A 21418-nucleotide genomic window follows, 5' to 3' on the forward strand; every position below is an offset into this window, starting at 1 on the left:
TAGGCTGCTGTTCAAGCTATACAGCAGCACGTAACAATAACTATTTGCACACAACTAAAGCATTGTGCAATGAGGCAGATAAAAAGACTAAATGATCCCTCTACTGTATATCAATGATGGCAAACCTTTTAGAGACCGAGTGCGCAAACTGCAACCCAAAACCCACTTATTTGTCGTAAATTGCCAACACTGCAATTAAACCTGAATACTGAGGTTTTAGTTTAGAAAAAACAACCCGTACATTAACATACTTTGTCTTAAAAGAAAAACACAATAACAGAACTTCCAATGACCACCAGCACAAGGGGGCAAAGTTCCACTGACCACCAGCACAAAGGGGCAAGGTTCCACTGACCACCAGCATGAGGGGGCAAAGTTCCACTGACCACCAGAACAAGGGGGCAAAGTTCCACTGACCACCAGCACAAACAGGCAAAGTTCTACTGAGCACCAGCACAAGGGGGCAAAGTTCCAGTGACCAGTAGCACAAGGGGGCAATGTTCCACTGACCACCAGCACAAGGGGGCAAAGTTCCACTGACCACCAGCACAAGGGGGCAAAGTTCCACTGACCACAAGCACAAGGGAGCAAAGTTCCCCTGACCAGCAGCACAAAGGGGCAAAGTTCCACTGACCACCAGCACAAAGGGGCAAAGTTTCACTGACCACCAGCACAAGGGGGCAACGTTTCACTGACCACCAGCACAAAGGGGCAAAGTTCCGCTGACCTCCAGCACAAGGAGGCAAAGTTCCACTGACCACCAGCACAACAGGGCAAAGTTCCACTGACCACCAGCACAAGGGGGCAAAGTTGCACTGACCACCAGCACAAGGGGGCAAAGTTCCACTGACCACCAGCACAAGGGGGCAAAGTTCCACTGACCAGCAGCACAAGGGGGCAAAGTTCCACTGACCACCAGCACAAAGGGGCAAAGTTCCACTGACCACCAGCACAAAGGGGCAAAGTTCCACTGACCACCAGCACAAGGGGGCAAAGTTCCACTGACCACCAGCACAAGGGGGCAAAGTTCCACTGACCACCAGCACAAGGTGGTAAAGTTCCTCTGGCCACCAGCACAAGGGGGCAAACTTCCACTGACCACCAGCACAAGCTAAAATCTTGTGTTAATAAAAATGATTGTAATAAAACTCACAGCCAGTCCAATATATATCCTTGGCAGCACACTGACTGGCCATGCGAAAGCTCAGATGAGTCGCGGCTAATGAGTCGCAGCTGGTGATATCATCGCCTGGTGCCGCTACTCATTTCTGAGCATGCACAAGGCCCCTATGTGCGCTGTTATCCAGTGCTCGGCTGCTGTGGCGACTTGGCTTGCGTGCTGAAAGAGAGGGCTCTGCGTGCCCACTGCGGCACACGTGCCATAAGTTCACCACCACTGATCTATATGTATTACTCTAATGCAGTCAGGCTGTGTATACAGTAATAAATATTGTGCTGTTTTAGGTTACAACTGCTAAGTACTACGTTAAGTGTTAAAATACCCTGTGCTAGAAACAGGTTGGAGGGTTGGACTGCTGTTCTTACAGAGTGCAGTAGCATGACTCTGCTGCTGCCCTACACCTCCTCTGCACATTGCTCCTATCAACTGCACTGCTCAGGGAGTGGGAGCACTGTTAATTTGAGCAGTGTTGGGGGAGTGTTGGACCACTGGAGACTCGGGATAATGGTAACAGGGAGGAGCCAATGGTAGAACTTCCTGCTTAAAGTGGTTGTAAATACTCAAGGTTTTTTTTAACTTCATGAATTCTATGCATGAAGGTAAAACAACTTCTGTGTGCAGGAGCTTGCCCCAGACCCCCGATGTGCATGAGAGCCTCAGCTCTCTAGGGACTCTCCCTCGTCATTGGCTGAGACAGTCAGTGAGCCAATGAGGAGAGAGAGGGAGACGAGTCGAGCCTCTGCTCTGTGTGTGAATGGACACGCGAGTGAGCCTGCTCAAGTGCCCCCTTAGCAAGCTACTTGCTGTGGGGGCACTCGGCAGGAGGGCGGGTCCAGGAGCGCCGGCCGGGGACCCGAGAAAAGGAGGATCCGGGCTGCTCTGTGTAAAACCACTGCACAGAGCAGGTAAGTATAACATGTTTGTTATATTTTTTTAATTGCCTTTAATATCACTTTAAGTGGTGTGGCCCTCATCATTCTAGTGAGGTAGGATTGGGTATTTAAAGGTGGAGTGGTGAGGGCGGAGGGAGAGTCTTGAATAGAAAGTATGTAGAACCAGACTGTGTACTTATGCTTTATCCTTTTGGGGGGGGGGGGGGGAACTGCAGCTTATCTGGACCTTTAGATAGGAATAGATAGGAGACTTGTGTTCTGTTTGGTAAAATGCAGGTCATGGCAGTGATTTACCAAAACCGGTACTTGCACAATGTGGTGCAGCTGTGCATAGTAACCAATCAGCTTCTAGGTTGTATTGTCAAAGCTTAACCACTTCAAGTCCAGACACTTTCACCCTCTTCCTGTCCAGGCCAATTTTCAGCTTTCAGCACTATAACACTTTGAGTGCCAATTGCAGTCATGCAAAACTGTATCCATATGAAATCTTTAGCATTTTTGTGAGACAGATAAAACTTTCTTTTGATGGCATTTATTCACCACTGGGACTTTTATTTTTTTGCTATATAAATGAAAAAGACCTAACATTCTGAAAAAAAGTATTTTTCTTATAAAAATTTGCAAATAAATAATCTTTCTTCAAAAAGTTTGGCCAAAATGTATTCAGATATCTTTTGGTAAAAAAAGTTTCAAAATTTTTTTCCTTTTTATTTTATACTATTATTTATGTATTTTTTTTTACATACTGTCACCCTAGCAGTACAGTGTCACCATAGTGACACTGTACTACTTGTGGGGGGGTGATGAAGTTTTTTTTTTTTTACACTGATTGCTTTTGCATAAAGGCTGTAAAAACAATCATTTCTCCTTCTCTCTGGCTGCATTCCTGCTGCCCTTGAGAAATACTGTGAGAGCTATGATTGGTCACAGCTTGTCACATGGTACAAGGCTGTTGTGAATAGCCTTGTGCCATGTGACCTCTGTGATCATTCACAGATTTCACACGTAGTAAGCAATGATATCAGAAGTGAAATCTTGTTTACTACTGTTCATGTGATCACTGATTGGCCAATCACTGATCACATGAATCGGGACCTCACACAGCAGTCCCGTACAGTGATCTGTATTACGCTGTTTCTGGTGGACACAGCGGGCACAGATCATGGCGCTGTGTGCTACCAAGGAGCGCGCACAGGCAATGGATGCGGGGGGACATTTAGAAACGTCCCCCTGCATCGGCAGCACTCCTGTCCGGCCATTTATCGGCATGAACCGGACGGTAAGAGGAACAAGCTGAAGTCACAAGCTGATTGGTTACTGTGCACAGTTGCACCAGATTCTGTATGCACCTGTTTTAGCAAATCTTCCCTATGTGTGAACAGGGTCTAAAATCTAAAATGTGTGATCATGGGTACTGCCAATGATGAAGAAAGTTCCTTAGAACGCTCTGTAGTTCCCTCTTTAAGTCCTAATGCACACTGGACATTTTTACAGCGGCTGTTTTTGGCTGTTGTCATTTTTTTCTACAGCCAGCAAACCCCCCAGCATGTTATCCTTTTTGTCCATGCACACATAGACTGTAATCAACGTTTTTGGCTGGAAAAATCCCCCAGAACTAACACTGAAAAACGCAGTAAAACACTGCAAACTGGCGTTTTTGGACTTTGTTGGACCCAAAAAAATGCTAAAAACGCAGTAAAACGCTGCAAACTGGCGTTTTTGGACTTTGTTGGACCCACAAAAATGCTAAAAACTGCAAACATGGAAAAACACAGGAAAACACTACTAATTGCAGCAAAACGCTGCTAAATGCTAATTCAAAAACACTAAAATAAGCTGAAAAATAACGTTTTTAACATGACTTTGCGCAGCTAACATTACCAGCGTTATCAAAACGCCCAGTGTGCACGAGGACTTAAAACGCCCCATGTGCATGGAGCCTAAAAACTCCTCTAGAAACCCACTAGTTCTGGGTTTTTTTCCCAGCCACAAAACGCCCCTGCCAAAACACGTTTATTACAGTCTATGTGTGCTTGGACACATAGGATAACATGATGGGGAGTTTACTGGCTGTAGAAAAAACGTCAAAAGCCAAAAACAGCAGCTGTAAAAGCATGTACATGAGGCTTTCCATTGCCCAATGGATAAAATTCAAAACATTAACAATAACATATAAAGCCATTTATAACTCTGCCCCAAATTACATCACCAATCTTGTCTCTAAATATCACCCAAACTGTACTCTCTGCTCCTCGCACGACCTCTTTCTCTCTAGCTCCCTTGTCTCCTCCTCCAATGCTCACCTCCAGGACTTCTCCAGAGCTTCCCCCATCCTCTGGAACTCTCTACCCCAAATTATCAGACTATTGCCTACTCTGCTCACTTTTAGGCAATCTCTGAAAACCTATCTCTTCAGGGAAGCCTACCCTCAGCTAATAATGGAATCTTTTGCTCTTCCAACCAGTCCATCCCCCACAGTTACTACCTTTTGTACCACTAGCCCCTCCCTCCTAGATTGTAAGCTCCAAGGAGCAGGGCCCTCCTATCCCTCTTGTATTGAACTGTATTGTTGCTGTATTGTCTCCCTTTATATTGTAAAGCACTGAGCAAACTGTTGGCGCTATATAAATCCTGTATAATAATAATAAAAAAGCTCTACAGACAGACATGATGCATGAATTAGTAGCCTTGCCTTGTCCATGGCCACCATTAGAAACAGATTGGCTTGACCTTTGTAGAGGACACTAGGCATTGGGTAATTGCTAGAAAACGTTATACTGACAGAGTCTCTTTGGTTGATTTTTGCAATGTGGAAAATACGCAGTATTTCATTACACAATCGTGTGCTTTCGGCCTGGGGGAGGAGGAGAGGACAAACCGGCTGATTTGTCCAGTTACTTCCTTAAATACAGCACACACTGAAGCCTTTTCTTTCTTCCTCTCTGACTGCTACTTCCCTGTTTTCATACAGACAGTAAAAAGTACAAGCTCCATTGCTGCTAACACGACTTTCAGATATCGCTGGGTGTAGAAGTCACTAGCCACTCACTATGAATCAGCTACCTGAGGACATTAAGATCATTCTAGCAGGTAACTGAGGAAGGGTGGGGCTGGCAGGGTCCATGCTGTACAGACAGATGACAGCTTTGCTTCTCTTTCATGTCAACTCTTTTCTACTTCCTCCTACATTGAACAGTATTATCAGCCGGTCACCTTCTCCACAATGAGGACATTAAGATCCTGCTTTTAATTAGTACCAGACACTGCTGTTAATTAGTACCAGTGTATGATGTGCTGCAATCTTTTTTTTGTGACCTTTGTAATTATTGTTAGGGGATAGTTGTTATGTTGGGGTTCAATAAATGAGTATATTTTAGGTGTAATATACAGTACCTGTGGGTACATTTTGTTTATTATTATTATTATTATTATTATACAGGATTTATATAGCGCCAACAGTTTGCTCAGCGCTTTACAATATAACGGGAGACAATACAGCAACAATACAGTTCAATACAAGAGGGTTAGGAGGGCCTGATCCTGGGAGCTTACAATCTAGGTTTATCATTTTATTTACATGTGTCTGTATTATGTGTCTTAAAGTGGTTCTAAAGGCTGAAGGTTTTTTTTATGTTATTACATTATCTGCATTATGCTAGGTTCACGCTGATGTAGTGCGAATCTGATGCAATGTCACAGTTCAATTTCTGTTGTGACAGGTGTGATTCGAATAATGCAAATTAATGCTATTTCTGAGGGAATTTGGCATAGCTGGAGATAAAATCTGCACCAAACCAGCAGTAAACTCACATAGGACTTGGATCAGAATCATACCACATAGACGTGAACCGCTTTCATAGCAGGGGCGGACTGACCATTTGGAAACTCGGGCACTGCCCGAGGGCCCGGGATGCCCCTGGTACCTTTTTCATAGGCTTTTTTGAGTTTGGGCAAGGACACAGGGGCCCTATGATCCCCTATTGCCCGGGGGCCCCATGAGTTGTCAGTCTGCCCCTGTTTCATAGTAATGTGTTTACCGCTGCTCAAAGTAGAGAGACTCCCAATCATCAAGCACACCTTACCAGGGTAATGAATAAGTGCTGTCTTTAGCGTGTAACGTGTTTACCTGCCAGTCCCCCACTGAATTTCTACTGTCTGTATTGGTTTTATCTCGGTTCAATGAAGTAGATTGTTTGGAGTACAGCCTTCTTTTGTTCTTGGCTTTCATAGTAAGCAATGTTTTTTTCAGATGACAGGCGAATCTATGTCTTTTGGATCTTATCTAATCTGTATATAATTCGCATCAGTGTGAACTGGGACTTCAAGTGTTACTAAACCCACAACAGTAAAATCAGTCTGTATGTGCAGTAAAACATGCTTGTTATACAGTACTTACTGTGGAACCTAAGGGGTTAATCTTCTGCATTGTGTAAAAAGGCTGTTTGATCTTGACTTCTCTGATCCTCCTCTTCTTCCAGCGTACCCCTCCTATCTCCTAATAAGACATAGCGTGTGGAGGCACTCTGCACATACTAAGCTTAGTGCGTATTGCTTGAGAGGGTTTTTTTTGGGGGGGAGAGTGTATGTGATCAGCACAGGGCCAATCTGCAGTGTCCAGACAGAGTTCAGGGGTTCTGCATCTTCCTAGAGAAAAATGAAATTTCCTCCTACAGGCTTTAACACGTGCTCTTCTAGACACTGATCGAAGTCACATGACTACTCTAACTGCTGATGATAAAAGGTATTTAGCAGTTTATAGTTACTAAAATATTTGCACTTCCATGTTCTGTGTACTGTGGGAGAGGAGATATAGTGAATGCAGAGTTCGGGGATTAGTAACAATTTAAGGTAAAAAACGTTCTGCATGGAGCTTCCCCCCAGCCTTACCTTAACCCGATCTTGATGCAGCGATGTGCACGAGAAAAAAGTGTTTCTCTCCGATCTCTTCCTTCTTCATTGGCTCAGAGACAGCAGCAAGAGCCGTTGGCTTCTGCTGCTGTCAATCACAGCCAATGAGGAGGGAGTGGGTCTCGGGAGCGAGAACTTATGTTTGCCCCATAGCAAGTATCTTGCTATGGGGCACTTAAAGGGGGGAGGAGCCAGGATGCTGGCAGGAGAACTTGAGAAGGATTGGGGCTGCTTTGTGCAAAACCATTGCACTGAGCAGGTAAGTGTAACATGTTTGCTATTTTAATGAAAAAAATCGAACCTTTATTATCACTTTAGTATATGCACACACGTCACATCGTAAATGTACATATGATGATTGGGCATTAGAGGGGGAGAGGCTATAGGTGGTTTAAGCCAGACAGAGCCTCTGTTGTTGACGTCATGCCGCTGCACGACCTGGGTTGGCAGTGGTTTTTTCTGTGTTTCTCTGCATTTTTACCACCTTATCCTGCTGATGTCTATCTGTATTGTCATTTTATTTGGATTTTAATAAAATACTACAATATTACTGGCTTTTACTGGCTTCTTGGTGAGCTTTATTTACTGTAGCTGGAACCAGCTCCTAATGTTGTCAGAGGGAGAGATTGGGGATTGGTGCATACTGTATTTATCTTGAAAGGATCCTGGCCTATGATACATGTTGTGTCTGCTGTATTTTGTTACAGTTTATGGTCTGGTGCACTTTGCTTAGTTGGTGGTATCCAGTGATCTTCACAGAAGGGGAGGATTCGTTCAGTTTGTGGAAGATTTCTGTACATGAATGTCCTTGGGACTCTAATATACAACAGGCTTTATTAATTTGACACTAATATAGATCTTATTTGCCTAACACTGTATGAGCACTTGTTTTATATATTTGAATGCACTTCATATATGAATGCTCTTTGGTACATGTGTGAATGCATTATTCTATATGAATGCACTTTTTTTGGGATTATTTGGGATTATTTGATTATTTTGGCACAGCATTGTTTTACTTTATATGGAACACTGTTGCTTGCATACACTGGTCTAGTGACACTGGGACTGGTATGGCGGTGAACAGGAAAACTGTTTCTTACTGCACTGGTCTAGTGTGGTGGCAATTGGGAATGCTGATTCTAGCTACACTGGTCTGGGGGCACTGTGGCTGGTATGGTGGTTACCAAGGAATTGTGACTAGTTGCACTATTAGGACTTGTTCACATGTGAGGTGGGAGGCAGTTAAACCCTGTGATGAGCCACGGTTTTACCACCCCTTAACCACAACCTCTGTTAGCTGCAGAGATAGAGGCCGGGGGTGTACACATGTCACGGCTGCAATGCTTGGCATTGCAGGTGTGGCAAGAATTATACCCACTGTGCACCCACCTATCGCAATCCATTCAATCCATTTAGGTCCAAGGAGCTAAAGCAGGTAGTGAGATGGCAATACAACACCTTTTCACTGCCTGTAAAATGCTCTCTAAAGAGCTATCTGCACACAGATGGCTCTCCAGGGAGCATTACACATGTGACCAAGGACACTGGGACTGGTATGACAACTGCACCGCATCAAAGGGACGATGGACGGGGCAATGTACCGTCAAATTTTGGGTGAGAACCTTCTTCCCTCAGCCAGGGCATTGAAAATGGGTCGTGGATGGGTGTTCCAGCATGACAATGACCCAAAACACATGGCTAAGGAAACAAAGGAGTGGCTCAAGAAGAAGCACATTAAGGTCCTGGAGTGGCCTAGCCAGTCTCCAGACCTTAATCCGATTGAAAATCTGTGGAGGGAGCTGAAAGTTTGAGTTGCCAAACCTTAATGACTTGGAGAGGATCTGCCAAGAGGAGTGGGCCAAAATCCCACCTGAGATGTGTGCAAACCTGGTGGCCAACTACAGGAAAAGTCTGACCTCTGTGATTGCCAACAAGGGATTTGCCACCAAGTCATGTTTTGTGAAGGCCATCAAATACTTCTCTCATGAACATGCAAATCAGTGCATCATTTGTTAGACATGCATTTCTTTAGAATTTTGTGTTGCTATTCTGTCTCTCAGTGTTACAATACACCTACCATTCGATTTTAGACTGATCATTTCTTTGTGAGTGGGCAAACATTCAAAATCAGCAGGGGATCAAATACTTATTTCCTTCACTGTATAGCAGTATAATGTCAACATAGTGACATTGCACTTGGTGACATTATGTAATAAAATTATTATTTTTTATTACTTTTTTTACATATTTTCACCAGAGCAGTGCAGTGTCACCACAATGACACTGTACTGCTTTGGGGGAGGTTCAATCAATAGTGGCCCTATTTAAAGAGAAAGGAGCATGCAGACCTTACTATATAGTGGGTAAGCCGTTTGGTTGGATGGTGGAGAAGCACATCACGTGGTTCTAAATATTAGTATTCTGGGCATATTCATGTGAAGGAGGAATACAGAAACACTATATAATAACCACACATTGAAGAGATTGATTTGGGACATTTTATTGATTGGACTGATAAACAGGTAATAATAGAAGGGTTGAAATACGTATCTGAAAAAAGGTCCTCTGTGCAACCTCTGGCAGTTGGTCCTGTGGTCTCTGCCAAAAGTGATAGGGAATTGGCATTCAGGCAGAGTTAGCCAACCAGCAACTCACTTGAACATTAATCCTCTTGGATGATTTATGCCCACTGCTTGCTCTGCTGGCAACTCTAAAATTGTGGATCTTCTCTTTCTGTCTAGGTACATATGGTCACCAGTACAAAGAGAGAGCTGAATCTACCTAATGCCAAAAAAGTTTTGCCTTTACTTACAGTTTTAATCAATGCTGGCAGTCCATGAGTATAGTATTATCAGAAAACTATAATGTTGAGCTTTCCTGCATTTTAAAGTACTCTTCAGAAAACACTGATATCATGTTGACAGTAAATACCAAGGGCATCCTACTCTGATAACACAGCTGGGAATGAATATTCTCTATTCTGCAGGAGAACATGTGAGGCCGTTTATTGTTTTTATACATGCTAGCATTTGCCTATTCTGAATTATTTTGGGTAAAAAAATGATAGCAGTACTGCTAAGTGCAAAAACCATTAACTTGTTGGGATGGGGGGGGGGGGGGGGCACTAACATCCTTGTATGGGGGTCCTCTACCTCTGCTCCACACCATAGCTGGCAATGCATCTCCTATTACAGTATATCTGTAACCTGGAGATAGAAAACTACCATGGTACACAGGGCTTAGCATCTACTTTCAGACATTGAGAGGCTAAGCTTTTCCAGATCAACCTTAGATACTCACTCTCCTGCTGACAAGGGTTACATTTCTTCCCCCAACTTCAGCTCCGAGAGACATACTGAGGGCTTTGTTCTCTCAGGTCAATACTGCAAACATTGGGAAGTACCAGAGTACAACTCCTTAAGTCTCAGTCCCCTACCTCTTAAGGTTATCACCAAACAGCAGTATGAACATAATGTTCTCAACTTTTCCTCTGCCCCCTCTATCAAGGAAAACACACACCCACTTGCTCTTATTTAATACCAGAACCTACACTTGGGAACAGGTTTTAACATGATCAAGGATGTACATCTTTTGTTTTCAATAACTGTGCTTCATAGGAAGAAACAAATATTCACACAGTCTTTAGTACCATCACTTGGCTCCACAATTTGGAAGAGAAACTCAACTCTTTGCCCCCTACCCCAGCCAGGGAAGCCCCACTCCCCTGAAAATTAGCCCAAGTATCACACACTAACATTTTTGGATTCAAATTGTTATCTCCCTGGAGAAAGAATTCCTCCTCATTCAGATTCTTCACTATGCCACCAACTATACTAGTTCCTTCAACACCTTCTATATATCCCCATATACTCCCATCCAGGGATAATGAGTGACAAATCATTCCCATGGCAACAACTAGAGTGGAACAGTTCCCTAAAGGGTGCTACAAACTATAGAAAATAGAAAAAGGCAATATTTCCTATAAAGACAGTAAGAAGTCAGCTTTTGTTTGCTAATCCATCTGGAAAATAACTGCTGGAATCTTTCTAGTGGCTAATATATCTCCTTTGCCTTCCTCACAGTTTACATACCCCCATTAATAACATCTACTATACATCCAAAAGCCTATCTCAGTGCAAGCAGTAACTTTTAACTAATAAACACAACATGATAATGATTTCATTGGTTCAATTAGGGGACAACAACATTCTTGAGTCAGTACCAGATCCACCTATGGGCCCCTGAACATTTGCTACTTTTGCTGCCCTTTTTCTACACTGCTAAATTAGTCCAACATAGGCCAAAGCAGTGATTCATTTGACACTAAACTCTGGTTTAAATTAAAAAGATATGTATTCATAACCTAAAAATGTTTCTTTGTATTGCACTCAGCCTCCTCCAAATCTCCTAATTCCTTTGATTTTGCTGCAGTGATCTAATAAAGGGTGACTACATTTGTTCTCCATGGTCCCACTGTATGTAGGAGCCTAGCTACTCTTCTTTTTATTTGCTATAAAGACTATAGACTATGGGATTTGTGGTGTGCATAAAGCAGTGGACATGACTGCAACTAACATGCACTGCTTGTTTCAAACAAACAGTAGTGAGGTGGAAAAGGAGAGGTTTAGAAGCATACAGAGGACATTACAAGGAGTCAGAAACACACAGTAAGAAACAATTCCATGAAAATAGATTGCAGGGCCATTAGGTAGTGGATATATATGGATTATTGCTGGAAAATAAGGATATCATTTAGTATCACTTTAATCTACACAGTATTTGTTCAAGCAGCATTAGCTTATGTTTAAATTTGTTTGGTTTACAGTAACCACTAAATGTCATTAAAATGTGTTAAAACACAACAGGAAACAAACCCCATTCTGCTTCTTCTGTCCAAAGCAGAATACAAGTAAAACCTCAAAGCTCCTCTTCACTGTATACTGTACATTTTACTCATTTTACAAACCTTTACAAACTTGTTATTAAATTATTATAATTAATAAACAAATAAATTAATATAACGGGTGAAGCAAGGAAAATCTAACTAGGATATCATAAAAAAAAGTGCCTGGAAAACTAAAATAAAAGTAATTCGCTACAAAAATGAATAGTCTGTATAGATGCTGGTTTCTGGTCAGCTGAATAGACTTTCTCTATCTTATAGAGGCAGTTTCCCTATTTTATAGTGAAAAGGGAGATGGTTTAATGTCTGAATCCTCTGCTCACTCTCGTCACTAAGCCAGTGCACAATCATACAAATTACATGACTTTATTTCACTTTAGGAGCACTGTAGTGAAACCTGTGAAATGCTGGTTAATATTGATCAGCTAGTGAGTTAAAGGCAACATTTAGAAAAAAAAATGTTATACTTACCTGATCTGCGCAGTGGTTTTTCACACAGCAGCCCCAATCCTCCTCTTCTTGGATCCCCGCTGGCGCTCCTGGCCCTTCCCTCCTGCAAAGTGTCCCCACAGCAAGTAGCTTGCTATGGGGGCACCCAAGCAGGCTTGCTCTTGAGCCACTGTCCTGTGTGTCCATTTACACGTGGGATTATCAATGTAAGTCCCTGCCTATTACATTATTTTTAATGACAATGACCCAGCAATAGGCTGGACCCATCAGACTTTTTATAATCTATGGTGCTGTCAGGTATTTGTTTTGGATGCATGTTGCATGCTGAGGGGTATTGCTGCAGGTAGTTGTTGTGTGCTAAAAGGCTGTGACCCCTGATGGGGCCTGTGACCGAACCTACCCCTTTTACTAGGCCAGTGTGGTAGTGTTGACATATCTATTTATCTATATATTTATATATATATATATACATATATATATAGTTAGGGCACACACTGGTTAGCTTAGCTGTGAGGGAGGGGGTGCTCCCCCGAAACTCACCAGCCTGGTGGGGTTCATGTAGGTACACGATTCCCATACACTGCAGCATGTTGTGGATTTATACATCATTCCACTTTTGTGAGTATCTATTTGGCATTTGTGTTGTTTTGATGAAGAATAAATCACTGGTAATGACTAGGTGTTTGCGCCCTCCTGTGTGTTCTTTTTGTAGTTGTCACCCGATTCCCCTATCTGAAGAGGGCTGCACCAGTTACACATCTCTTGTGGCGTCCATTGTGCATTATTTCTGGTCCACTTTGTGGTGGTGGAACTCTGGGAGTGCTGGGAGTGACAGTGTTAATTATTGCCCATTTTGCCTGTCCAAACCCCCGGCTCATATTTTGGTCATTAACATCACCCGGGATCCTTGTCATTTAGCAGTGGTATTGCTACAGTTGCTAAAAGATAGATGCTCTGGTTTGTTTATAAACAGAAGGTGGCCAGGATCTGTCATTTAGGAGTGGTAGTGCTACTGCCATTAACCAGCTGCCCGCTGCCCTATAGCAGAAATACTGCTACAGGGTGGCAAGGCAGCGCAAATTCACGTGTATATATACGTGATTTGCATTTCCGGGTAGGGGGAGTGCACCACCCTACCCGCTCCGCCTTTGGAGGCTACGGATGTCAATCACCGGGTCCCGGCCGGAGAATCTTCACCAGCACCCAGTGATCGCCGATTAACACTGACATGGGAGAGACCTGTGTGTAAACAACACAGATCTCTCTCTTGCCAGCAATAACATAGTTACATAGTTAGTCTGGCTGAAAAAAGACAAAAGTGCATCCAGTTCAACCATAAAAAAAAAAGTTATAATCCTACACACACAGTTGATCCAGGGGAAGGCAAAAAAAACCCAGCAAAAGCATGATCCAATTTGCTGCTGCAGGGGAAAAAATTCCTTCCTGATCCCCCGAGAGGCAATCGGATTTTCCCTGGATCAACTTTACCTATAAATGTTAGTATCCAGTTATATTCTGTGTATCCAAGAAAGAATCCAGGCCTTTTTTAAAACAATCCACTGAGCTGGCCAGAACCAACTCTTGAGGGAGTCTATTCCATGTTCTCACAGCTCTTACTGTGAAGAAACCTTTCCTATTTGGAGATTAAATCTCTTTTCCTCCAGACGTAAAGAGTGCCCCCTTGTCCTCTGTGATGACCTCAGGGTGAATAACTGTACACCGAGTTCACTATATGAACCACTGATGTATTTATACATGTTGATCATATCCCTCCTTAATCTCCTCTTCTCAAGAGAGAATACATTCAGTTCCTCTAATCTTTCCTCATAGTTGAGCTCCTCCATGCCTCTTATCAGTTTGGTTGCCCTTCTCTGTACTTTCTCCAGTTCCCCAATGTTCTTTTTGTGAATTGGTGCCCAAAATTGAACTGCATATATTGGGATTTTTTTTTTAGTAGAGACATGTAGCAGAATATATTTTGGCCTATATTTATGAAGAAATTAGATTTTAAATTTTTTTTTACTGGATACGTTTTATAGCAAAAAGTCAAAAATATTGTTTTTTTCAAAATTGACGGTCTATTTTTGTTTACAGTGCAAAAAATTAAAAATGAACAGGTGATCAAATACCACCAAAAATCATTTGGCTGCAGCACTACATGACAGCACAATTGTCAGTTAAAGTAACGCAGCGCCATATCGCAAAAAATGGCCTGGTCAGGAAGGGGGGGGGTAAATCCTTTGGAGGGCAAGTGGTTAAATGACAGATCCCACTGTTTGTAAACAAAAAATGTCACTTTTAACCACTTGCCCTCCTTTTTTTTTTGCACTATAAAAAAAGACCAACAATTTTGAGAAAAAAACAATATTTTTGACTTTTGGCTAGTAAACATGTCCAGTAAAAATTTTTTAAAAATCCAATTTTGTCATAAATTTAGGCCAAAATGTATTCTGCCACATGTCTTTGCTAAAAAAAAACCCCAATATGTGTAAAGTATATGGTTTTTAGCGTTTACAAATGGTGGTGTAGATACTGGAATTTTTTTTTTATCTAGTAATGGTGGTGATCAGCAACTTATAGTGGACTGCAGGACTGTGGTGGGAATTCTGACACTGGGGGAAACTGACTTGGTGTCACTGACATCCCCAATGACACCAATACAGTGATCAGAGCTAAATAAAAAAAGCACTGATACTGTACTAATGGCACTAGGCAGGAAGGAGTTAACATGAGAGGCGATCAAAGGGTTAACTGTGTGCTGGGAGTGTTTTACTAGGGGGCTGTGTCTGTGTGCTTCACTGTGTGCACAGCCATCCAGAGCAGTGTGCCGGAGCTGACAGGGAGGAGAACTGTTAGTAAACAAAATAGTTCTCTTCCCTGTTGGAGATCGTCGGAAATCACCGGGCGCCAGTGAGTAATCACCGGCCGGGACCCAGTGATTGACAGCTGTGGCCGCGAATGGCTTGCGAGCGCTCCTTACCCCTAAATGCAAAAATCAACTATAAATACGTGATTTTGCACACCCGTGACAGCCTGTAGCAGTATTTCTGCTACCGGGCAGATGGGAAGCGGTTAAAGAGCTACATTATACTGCTTCCTAACTTCACATGCAGATTTAAACCAACCCAAACCGTGTTATTTAAATACATTTGTGTATATTTAATGGTGTGCTTTAATAAGCAGCTTTAAATGTCCCTCATCCCCCTGAATGGTAATGCATGGACACAGGCAAGAATTAAACTTAGCTGAGGATCCAATCCTCCTCTACTCCATCCAAAACTAACAAAAAATGTTTGCCTTTACATACACTCGGAAGTCTAATTTTGAAATAAATTTGCTGTGCAAATGCCTCTGAAAAATATTGGCTGTGCAAATTCCTTGCACAATCATTACAAATGATCCCCATGACATGTCTTGTATTTTTAATTTCCTTTGATTGTCAGCTCCATCTAGTGACTAAAATGCACTATTTTCCTGAAATATCTAAATCTGGATAGTACTACATTATGGGAATAAACATATAAACACATCACTGGGATTATACATAATACCTTTATATACATAATACCTTTTAAATGATGAGACATTCACACAGCACATTTTATAAATAGACCCCTTAAACTCTTTTTATCAAAGTTATGCCTGTTGTTGACCTTCCACAATGTTTTCAGCCCGCCTGCTCATTTGATTCCATAGAATTCAATGGGGCCATCTTCCGAGACTGATAATCTTGGGAGACAGTGCCATAGAACTGGGGATCAATTGTAAAGGCACTGCCTGCAGCAAAAAGAATATTTTGGCTGTGTTCTGTCAACATTGCTTTGAGATTTAGTTTTTTTTTCTTTTTCACGGTTTTTGAATGTTTTTTCACAGTATTGTTTTCACTGGCACGTTGTACACGGTTCTTCACTTTTTTGCACCATTAGTGATCTAATGTGGTTTTGTGGTTATATCACAGGGGTTTATTTAATTTTTGCAAAAGATAATGCACTATATGAGTTTTTGTTGTTTTTTAGGTATTTGGTCCGGTCACTTGAGAAGTTTTTTACAACAAGGAGTTTTGGACTATGAAGGACTGCAATTTTCTTTATGATTATATGAACTTTGATGGACACTACATTTATTGATTTATTAGGATATGATAATATTGTGATTTGTTTGAGCACTAACTTTTTGAGAGGTAGCATAACAATAATATTTTGGTATTTATACACTTTTTGGGGTAAAAGTGTTCACAAGCATTTGTGGGGTTTTTTATTATAGGGATACCATTAATAATTTATTTAATGTTTTCAGCCCACCTGCTCATTTGATTCCATAGAATTCTATGGGGCCATCTTCCGAGACTGATAATCTTGGGAGACAGTGCCATAAAACTGGGGATCAATTGTAAAGGCACTGTCTGCAGCAAAAAGAAGATTTTGGCTGTGCTCTGTCAACATTGCTTTGAGATTAAAGCAGGCCATAGACGTGGGGACAATCGGCCATTTTTTTTTTAAAAGTCGTAAACCGGTCGTTCAGATGGCCGACCTTTCCACTAATTAAAAAAAAAAGTCAGTGTGTTTTAGTCCCGTCTACGGCCGTCAATTAATATAATAGCGGTGTCCCTGAATAGAGACCTGCTATTATATTTGACAGAAGAAATAGATTATGCAGAAGAAGAGAAACAACATTGTATCTATTTATACTTGAATAGAAACATCTGTATCCGAAATACATACAAATAGATACAATGTTGCAACTTTTTTTCTTCTCCGTCTTCTTCTGCAAAATCTATTTAATCTTTTCCTCTTTTCTTCTGTTCTTCTTCTTGATATTCTATTTCTTATTCTCCTGCAAAATCTATTTTTTCTATTTCTTCTTTTTCTTCATAGTCAATTTATTGTCAAATCGGCCAGAAGAACGGCCGATTTGACCATAAATTACCGTGAAAATCGGCCGATTTAACAAATCGTCCCGGGATTTTCCACCTTGGACGATTTTCAAAATCTCTTAAAATTAAGAAAAACAGCCAACATTTTTCCCCAGTACGAATATCAGCTGATTTATTTATCGGCCGATAAGAAAATTGGAAATCTATGGCCGCCTTTAGGTAAGTGTGCATCTCTGGTGGGGTAGGATGATTTATACATAAAGGTCAGAAGGGCTGGGCAGGAAAGGTAAGAGCATTTTCTGTGTACTCATCCTTTAAGAATTATGTACTTTAATAGACTAAATACAAACTCCTCAAATAGAACTTTTCAAGAAAACCACATAACTTGTAACCACATTGGTCAGATGAATATTTCATAAAGCTTGTACTTAGACCTGCAGACAGCTAATGATTTAACTATGAAACTAGATCAATAATAAGCCAAAGAGTTTATAGAAAGTCATCTGGGGTTTCATTTCTTAAATATCTACAATCTAAATAACAAAAAGTCTAGCAGCATATTCAATTAATGTCACAAACTGCAGAAAGTAAAATAGCATAAAAGATTCTATTAATATACATAAGTACAGGAGTGTACAGGAATAAACACTAAATGTACATTTGCGTGCCAAGGGTAAGTGTCAAGATTTAGTTTCTCGTTCAAGAAAAAGTAGTAGCAGGCATGCGTTCCTTTGCAGCAATGCATACATTTATCTTGATGAACTTTCCACACACATTACAAGCTAACTGTACAATCTCTGTGCCTGTAGATCTACCAAAACAATGAGGACATACTTAAACTATCTATTTAAGCTGTATCAAAATCAGGCAGGCCCCTGCACTGAAAGGTTATTGGTAAATGTAGCCAGTAAATGAATAAACCTCTTAGTAATGCTACCAGTAGTAGTAGGTTAGCTAGAAGGAGCTTTAATGATTTGTAGTCTTCAGGAGACTGATACCAACAAGCTCACATTAATCTTGGAATGCAAGTGAGCAACATGTGTTTGTGCTTTCCTCTTTGACACAGGTTAGTCACACTTCGTTTATGCTATCTTTGTTCAGTTTTTTATTTGTTCTGACATTCACTTTCTCTGCTTTTTATCCTATATGTTAGTAATCGTAGTCCTTTAATACAAAGTGATGCGCTTTTCCATGTGGCCTGCGCTGTCACTATAAAGAAAGTAATTATCTGTATAATGTGAGCCATTTCTGTTTATCATGTTAAGCTCAGAATGCAAGTGAGCAACACTTGTTTTGTGCTCTCCTCTTTGATACAGCAGACTGTATCTTTGTCATACCTCGCACTTAGATCACGGATAATCCGCTGCTTTTGGAACTGCTTGTTTATGCCCTTATGCCTGTATGGTCTGATTGTTGCAAGAGATGCTCATATCTGCAAATTCCCTGCTTTCATCAGCTTTTGCATGACCACTGTTATCCTACACATCTAAAATACAATATATAGCTGCCACATAGTATTTAGGTGACACATGAATCACCAGAAAAGCCTCACTCTGACCTGTGAAGTCAGATTACACCTACTCAGACATAGCAAAGGTTGGGAAGGCGGTATCTGACAAAAACAAAGCCTGATAAGCAGCAGTCTATTCTGTGACAGTTGAACTTTGGCATTTCAGAAGCTACAATGGTCATACAGTATGACCATCGTAGCTTCTGAAACGCCAAAGTCCAACTTTCTCATGTGCGTATTTTATAATTTATTATTGTTATTATAAAGGATTTATATAGCGCCAACAGTTTGCGCAGCACTTTACAATATAAAGGGAGACAGTACAATTACAATACATTTAAGTACAAAAGGAATAGGAGGGCCCTGCTCATGGAGCTTACAATCTAAAGGAAAGGAGAGGTGGTACAAAAGGTGATAGCTGCAGGCTTGACCTGATGGAGGTGACTCAAGTACAGTTCTTAGGTGGATTCCCTGAATAAGTGAGTGTAATAGTGATGCTGGGTGCAGTTACTAAAAACAAGTCATATACATGCACACAATCAACATGCAGTCGTGCAGTTACTTTTAATCAGCATTTAAACCATTACATTTCTATGCATTGTAAAAGACCAACTACCCAATGAATACCTGCCCTGGCACATCATAGCATTCACCCGGCACTCCAAGAAATAACAGAATCCAACTGCAATTTTCTTGCACTGTCAAAACCTCCACTTTTATTATCACACGACACACAGGAGGATATATTTTATAGTCATCATAATCGGCATAATAACACACACCAATAATAATGTGAGCATTACAGCATGAAATAGATACATCATTTGACAGCATCACAGCATAGAATTAATACATTACCGAAGCCATGTGGAAGCTGGGAGGAACAAATCCCATTGGAACCAAACTTCCCAGGGGGTCACGGAGAAGCCATAGGCACAACCAGTCGATGAGCTCATATAGCCTTGCTAAAAATTCCAGCGTCAGAGCATCCTCTAGCCACTAGGGGAGCTTCTACTGGTCTTGTTAACCCTTTTATTGGAAGCGGTCCAATAGTGGGCGGCGCCACACCCACCACGGGAGGGGCTAGCAGAAGGGTTCCGCAAGGATAACAGTCATGTTCAACCACCATATTCATTATCTGAAAAGTCACACTTTTGCTTCTTATCTACCCCAAAACCTCTTTTCATCTCCCCCAGACTCAGCAGAATATCTTGTCACTCTGTTCCTGTGGCTAAAGAAATGACATCATCACTCCTCATGCCCCTGGCATTTCGGTGACAATGCTTTATTGTAAAAATTACCCAAGAAACAAAGGGTCCAAGGCCAACACATTTCATAGGCATTACAGTGCATTTTCAAAGATCGCCTAAAGGCAGACAGGGTGGGGGCTGACTGGACATTCTGGGGTAGGGAGTTCCAGAGGATGGGAGAGGCTCTGGAGAAGTCCTAGAGGCGAGCGTGAGAGGAGGTGACAAGGGAGCTAGAGATCAAGATGTCTTGGGAGGAGCAGAGTGGGCAATTTAGATATCAGTCACTGTCATGATGTCACTGTGCTGTATATACCATGGACTATCTATTTATTCTGAGCCTTGCTATAGACATTAGAAAGCATCAGATGCTCTGACATATTTCAACAACCCTCGGGGGGGGGGGTCTTAACCCCTTCATGACTTTTGAGTTATTTGAAGCATAGATGTCTAGATCAAGTTTAGAAGTGTTGGGCTGTGTGGGTTAATTGGACATTAATTCTATGACTAATTTGCTTATCTGAATGCTTTTTTTTTAAAGGACATAACATTTTTAATTAAAAAAAGAAAAATGTAATTAATTAAATTAGTGCAGGCTTAAGCTGTCACAGTACCTCTTTTTGTACAAGGCACTGACAATAGGAGACATGGAGAATTCATGATGGGGAACCATGAAGACTGATTACTGATCACTAGGGGGAGACCTGGAGCTGACAGCAGAATCTGAGAACTAGGAACAAGCACAGGTGCGCACACCTAGTTCTCACCTGGAAGGTCAGTTAACACTCTCAGTTCACAAAGCCTTGAGCCTAACAATGTTAGTAGCCAGATTCAGGTTCCATCCAGTTCATCTACTGATAAACATTTATCTGTTTGGCCCAAATTAGCTTATATTGTTATACTGTAGCAATAGAAGAGGTAGCTCTGGACCAAAATCTCCAATGTCGGCTTATCAAGAGGAACAGTTGCTGTTCTCCTCAAATCTTTCATCTATGGGTTTATGCTATACTCTACTGCTGTCTAGAGATTTGAGAATGTTGTCAAACCTGTAAACAGTTGGGTCAGGCGTAGGTAACTTCATGCCTTTCAACCATATATACACTGTTGAGTGAACTAAAGTGAGTCTTATTTGACTTAAAAGCAATAAATGTGGCATCAAGATGTAAACTAAGGTAGCTAGGGGCTTGTACGTGCTTTAGGTTATCATTCAGATCAGTGATTTCCTCAAATAGCCTTAGAAGACCAGGTTTTGTGAATTTCCTAATTACCAAGCCATTCACATTGATTTACCCCGGTTCACATATATGCGGGCCACGTTTTGCACGGGCACGAGAGCCCATTCATTTGAATAGACTCCCGTGCCTGTGACACGCAGGGAAGAAGTCCCTGCACTTCTTTGGAACACGCAGCCCGCACGGGAACCTCGGTTCCCAGTACGGTTGCGTTTTCCA

At 41.6% G+C, this 21418-nt stretch overlaps 1 protein-coding gene and 1 long non-coding RNA gene across 4 annotated transcripts in view; one reads left to right on the plus strand and one right to left on the minus strand.

Annotated features, from left to right (window-relative positions):
* LOC149468620 (uncharacterized) overlaps positions 1-21418 on the minus strand; it is a 348733-nt gene that overhangs the window by 210288 nt on the left and 117027 nt on the right. The window lies entirely within an intron of this gene.
* The window catches only part of SKAP2 (src kinase associated phosphoprotein 2), a 344778-nt gene continuing 328355 nt past the window's right edge, over positions 4996-21418 (plus strand). The window contains exon 1 of one of the 3 annotated variants that reach the window (XM_089669915.1): positions 4996-5163. In XM_089669915.1, coding sequence (XP_089526041.1) covers positions 5124-5163 — 40 coding nt within the window. In that variant the 5' untranslated portion in view covers positions 4996-5123. The remainder of the gene's footprint in view (positions 5164-21418) is intronic. The other 2 variants (XM_089669914.1, XM_089669913.1) reach the window with 2 other exon arrangements.

Source organism: Staurois parvus, unplaced genomic scaffold, assembly GCF_062004578.1.
Source record: "Staurois parvus isolate SC_StPar_1 unplaced genomic scaffold, SC_StPar_1.0 ptg000082l, whole genome shotgun sequence".
NCBI classification, from domain to species: domain Eukaryota; kingdom Metazoa; phylum Chordata; class Amphibia; order Anura; family Ranidae; genus Staurois; species Staurois parvus.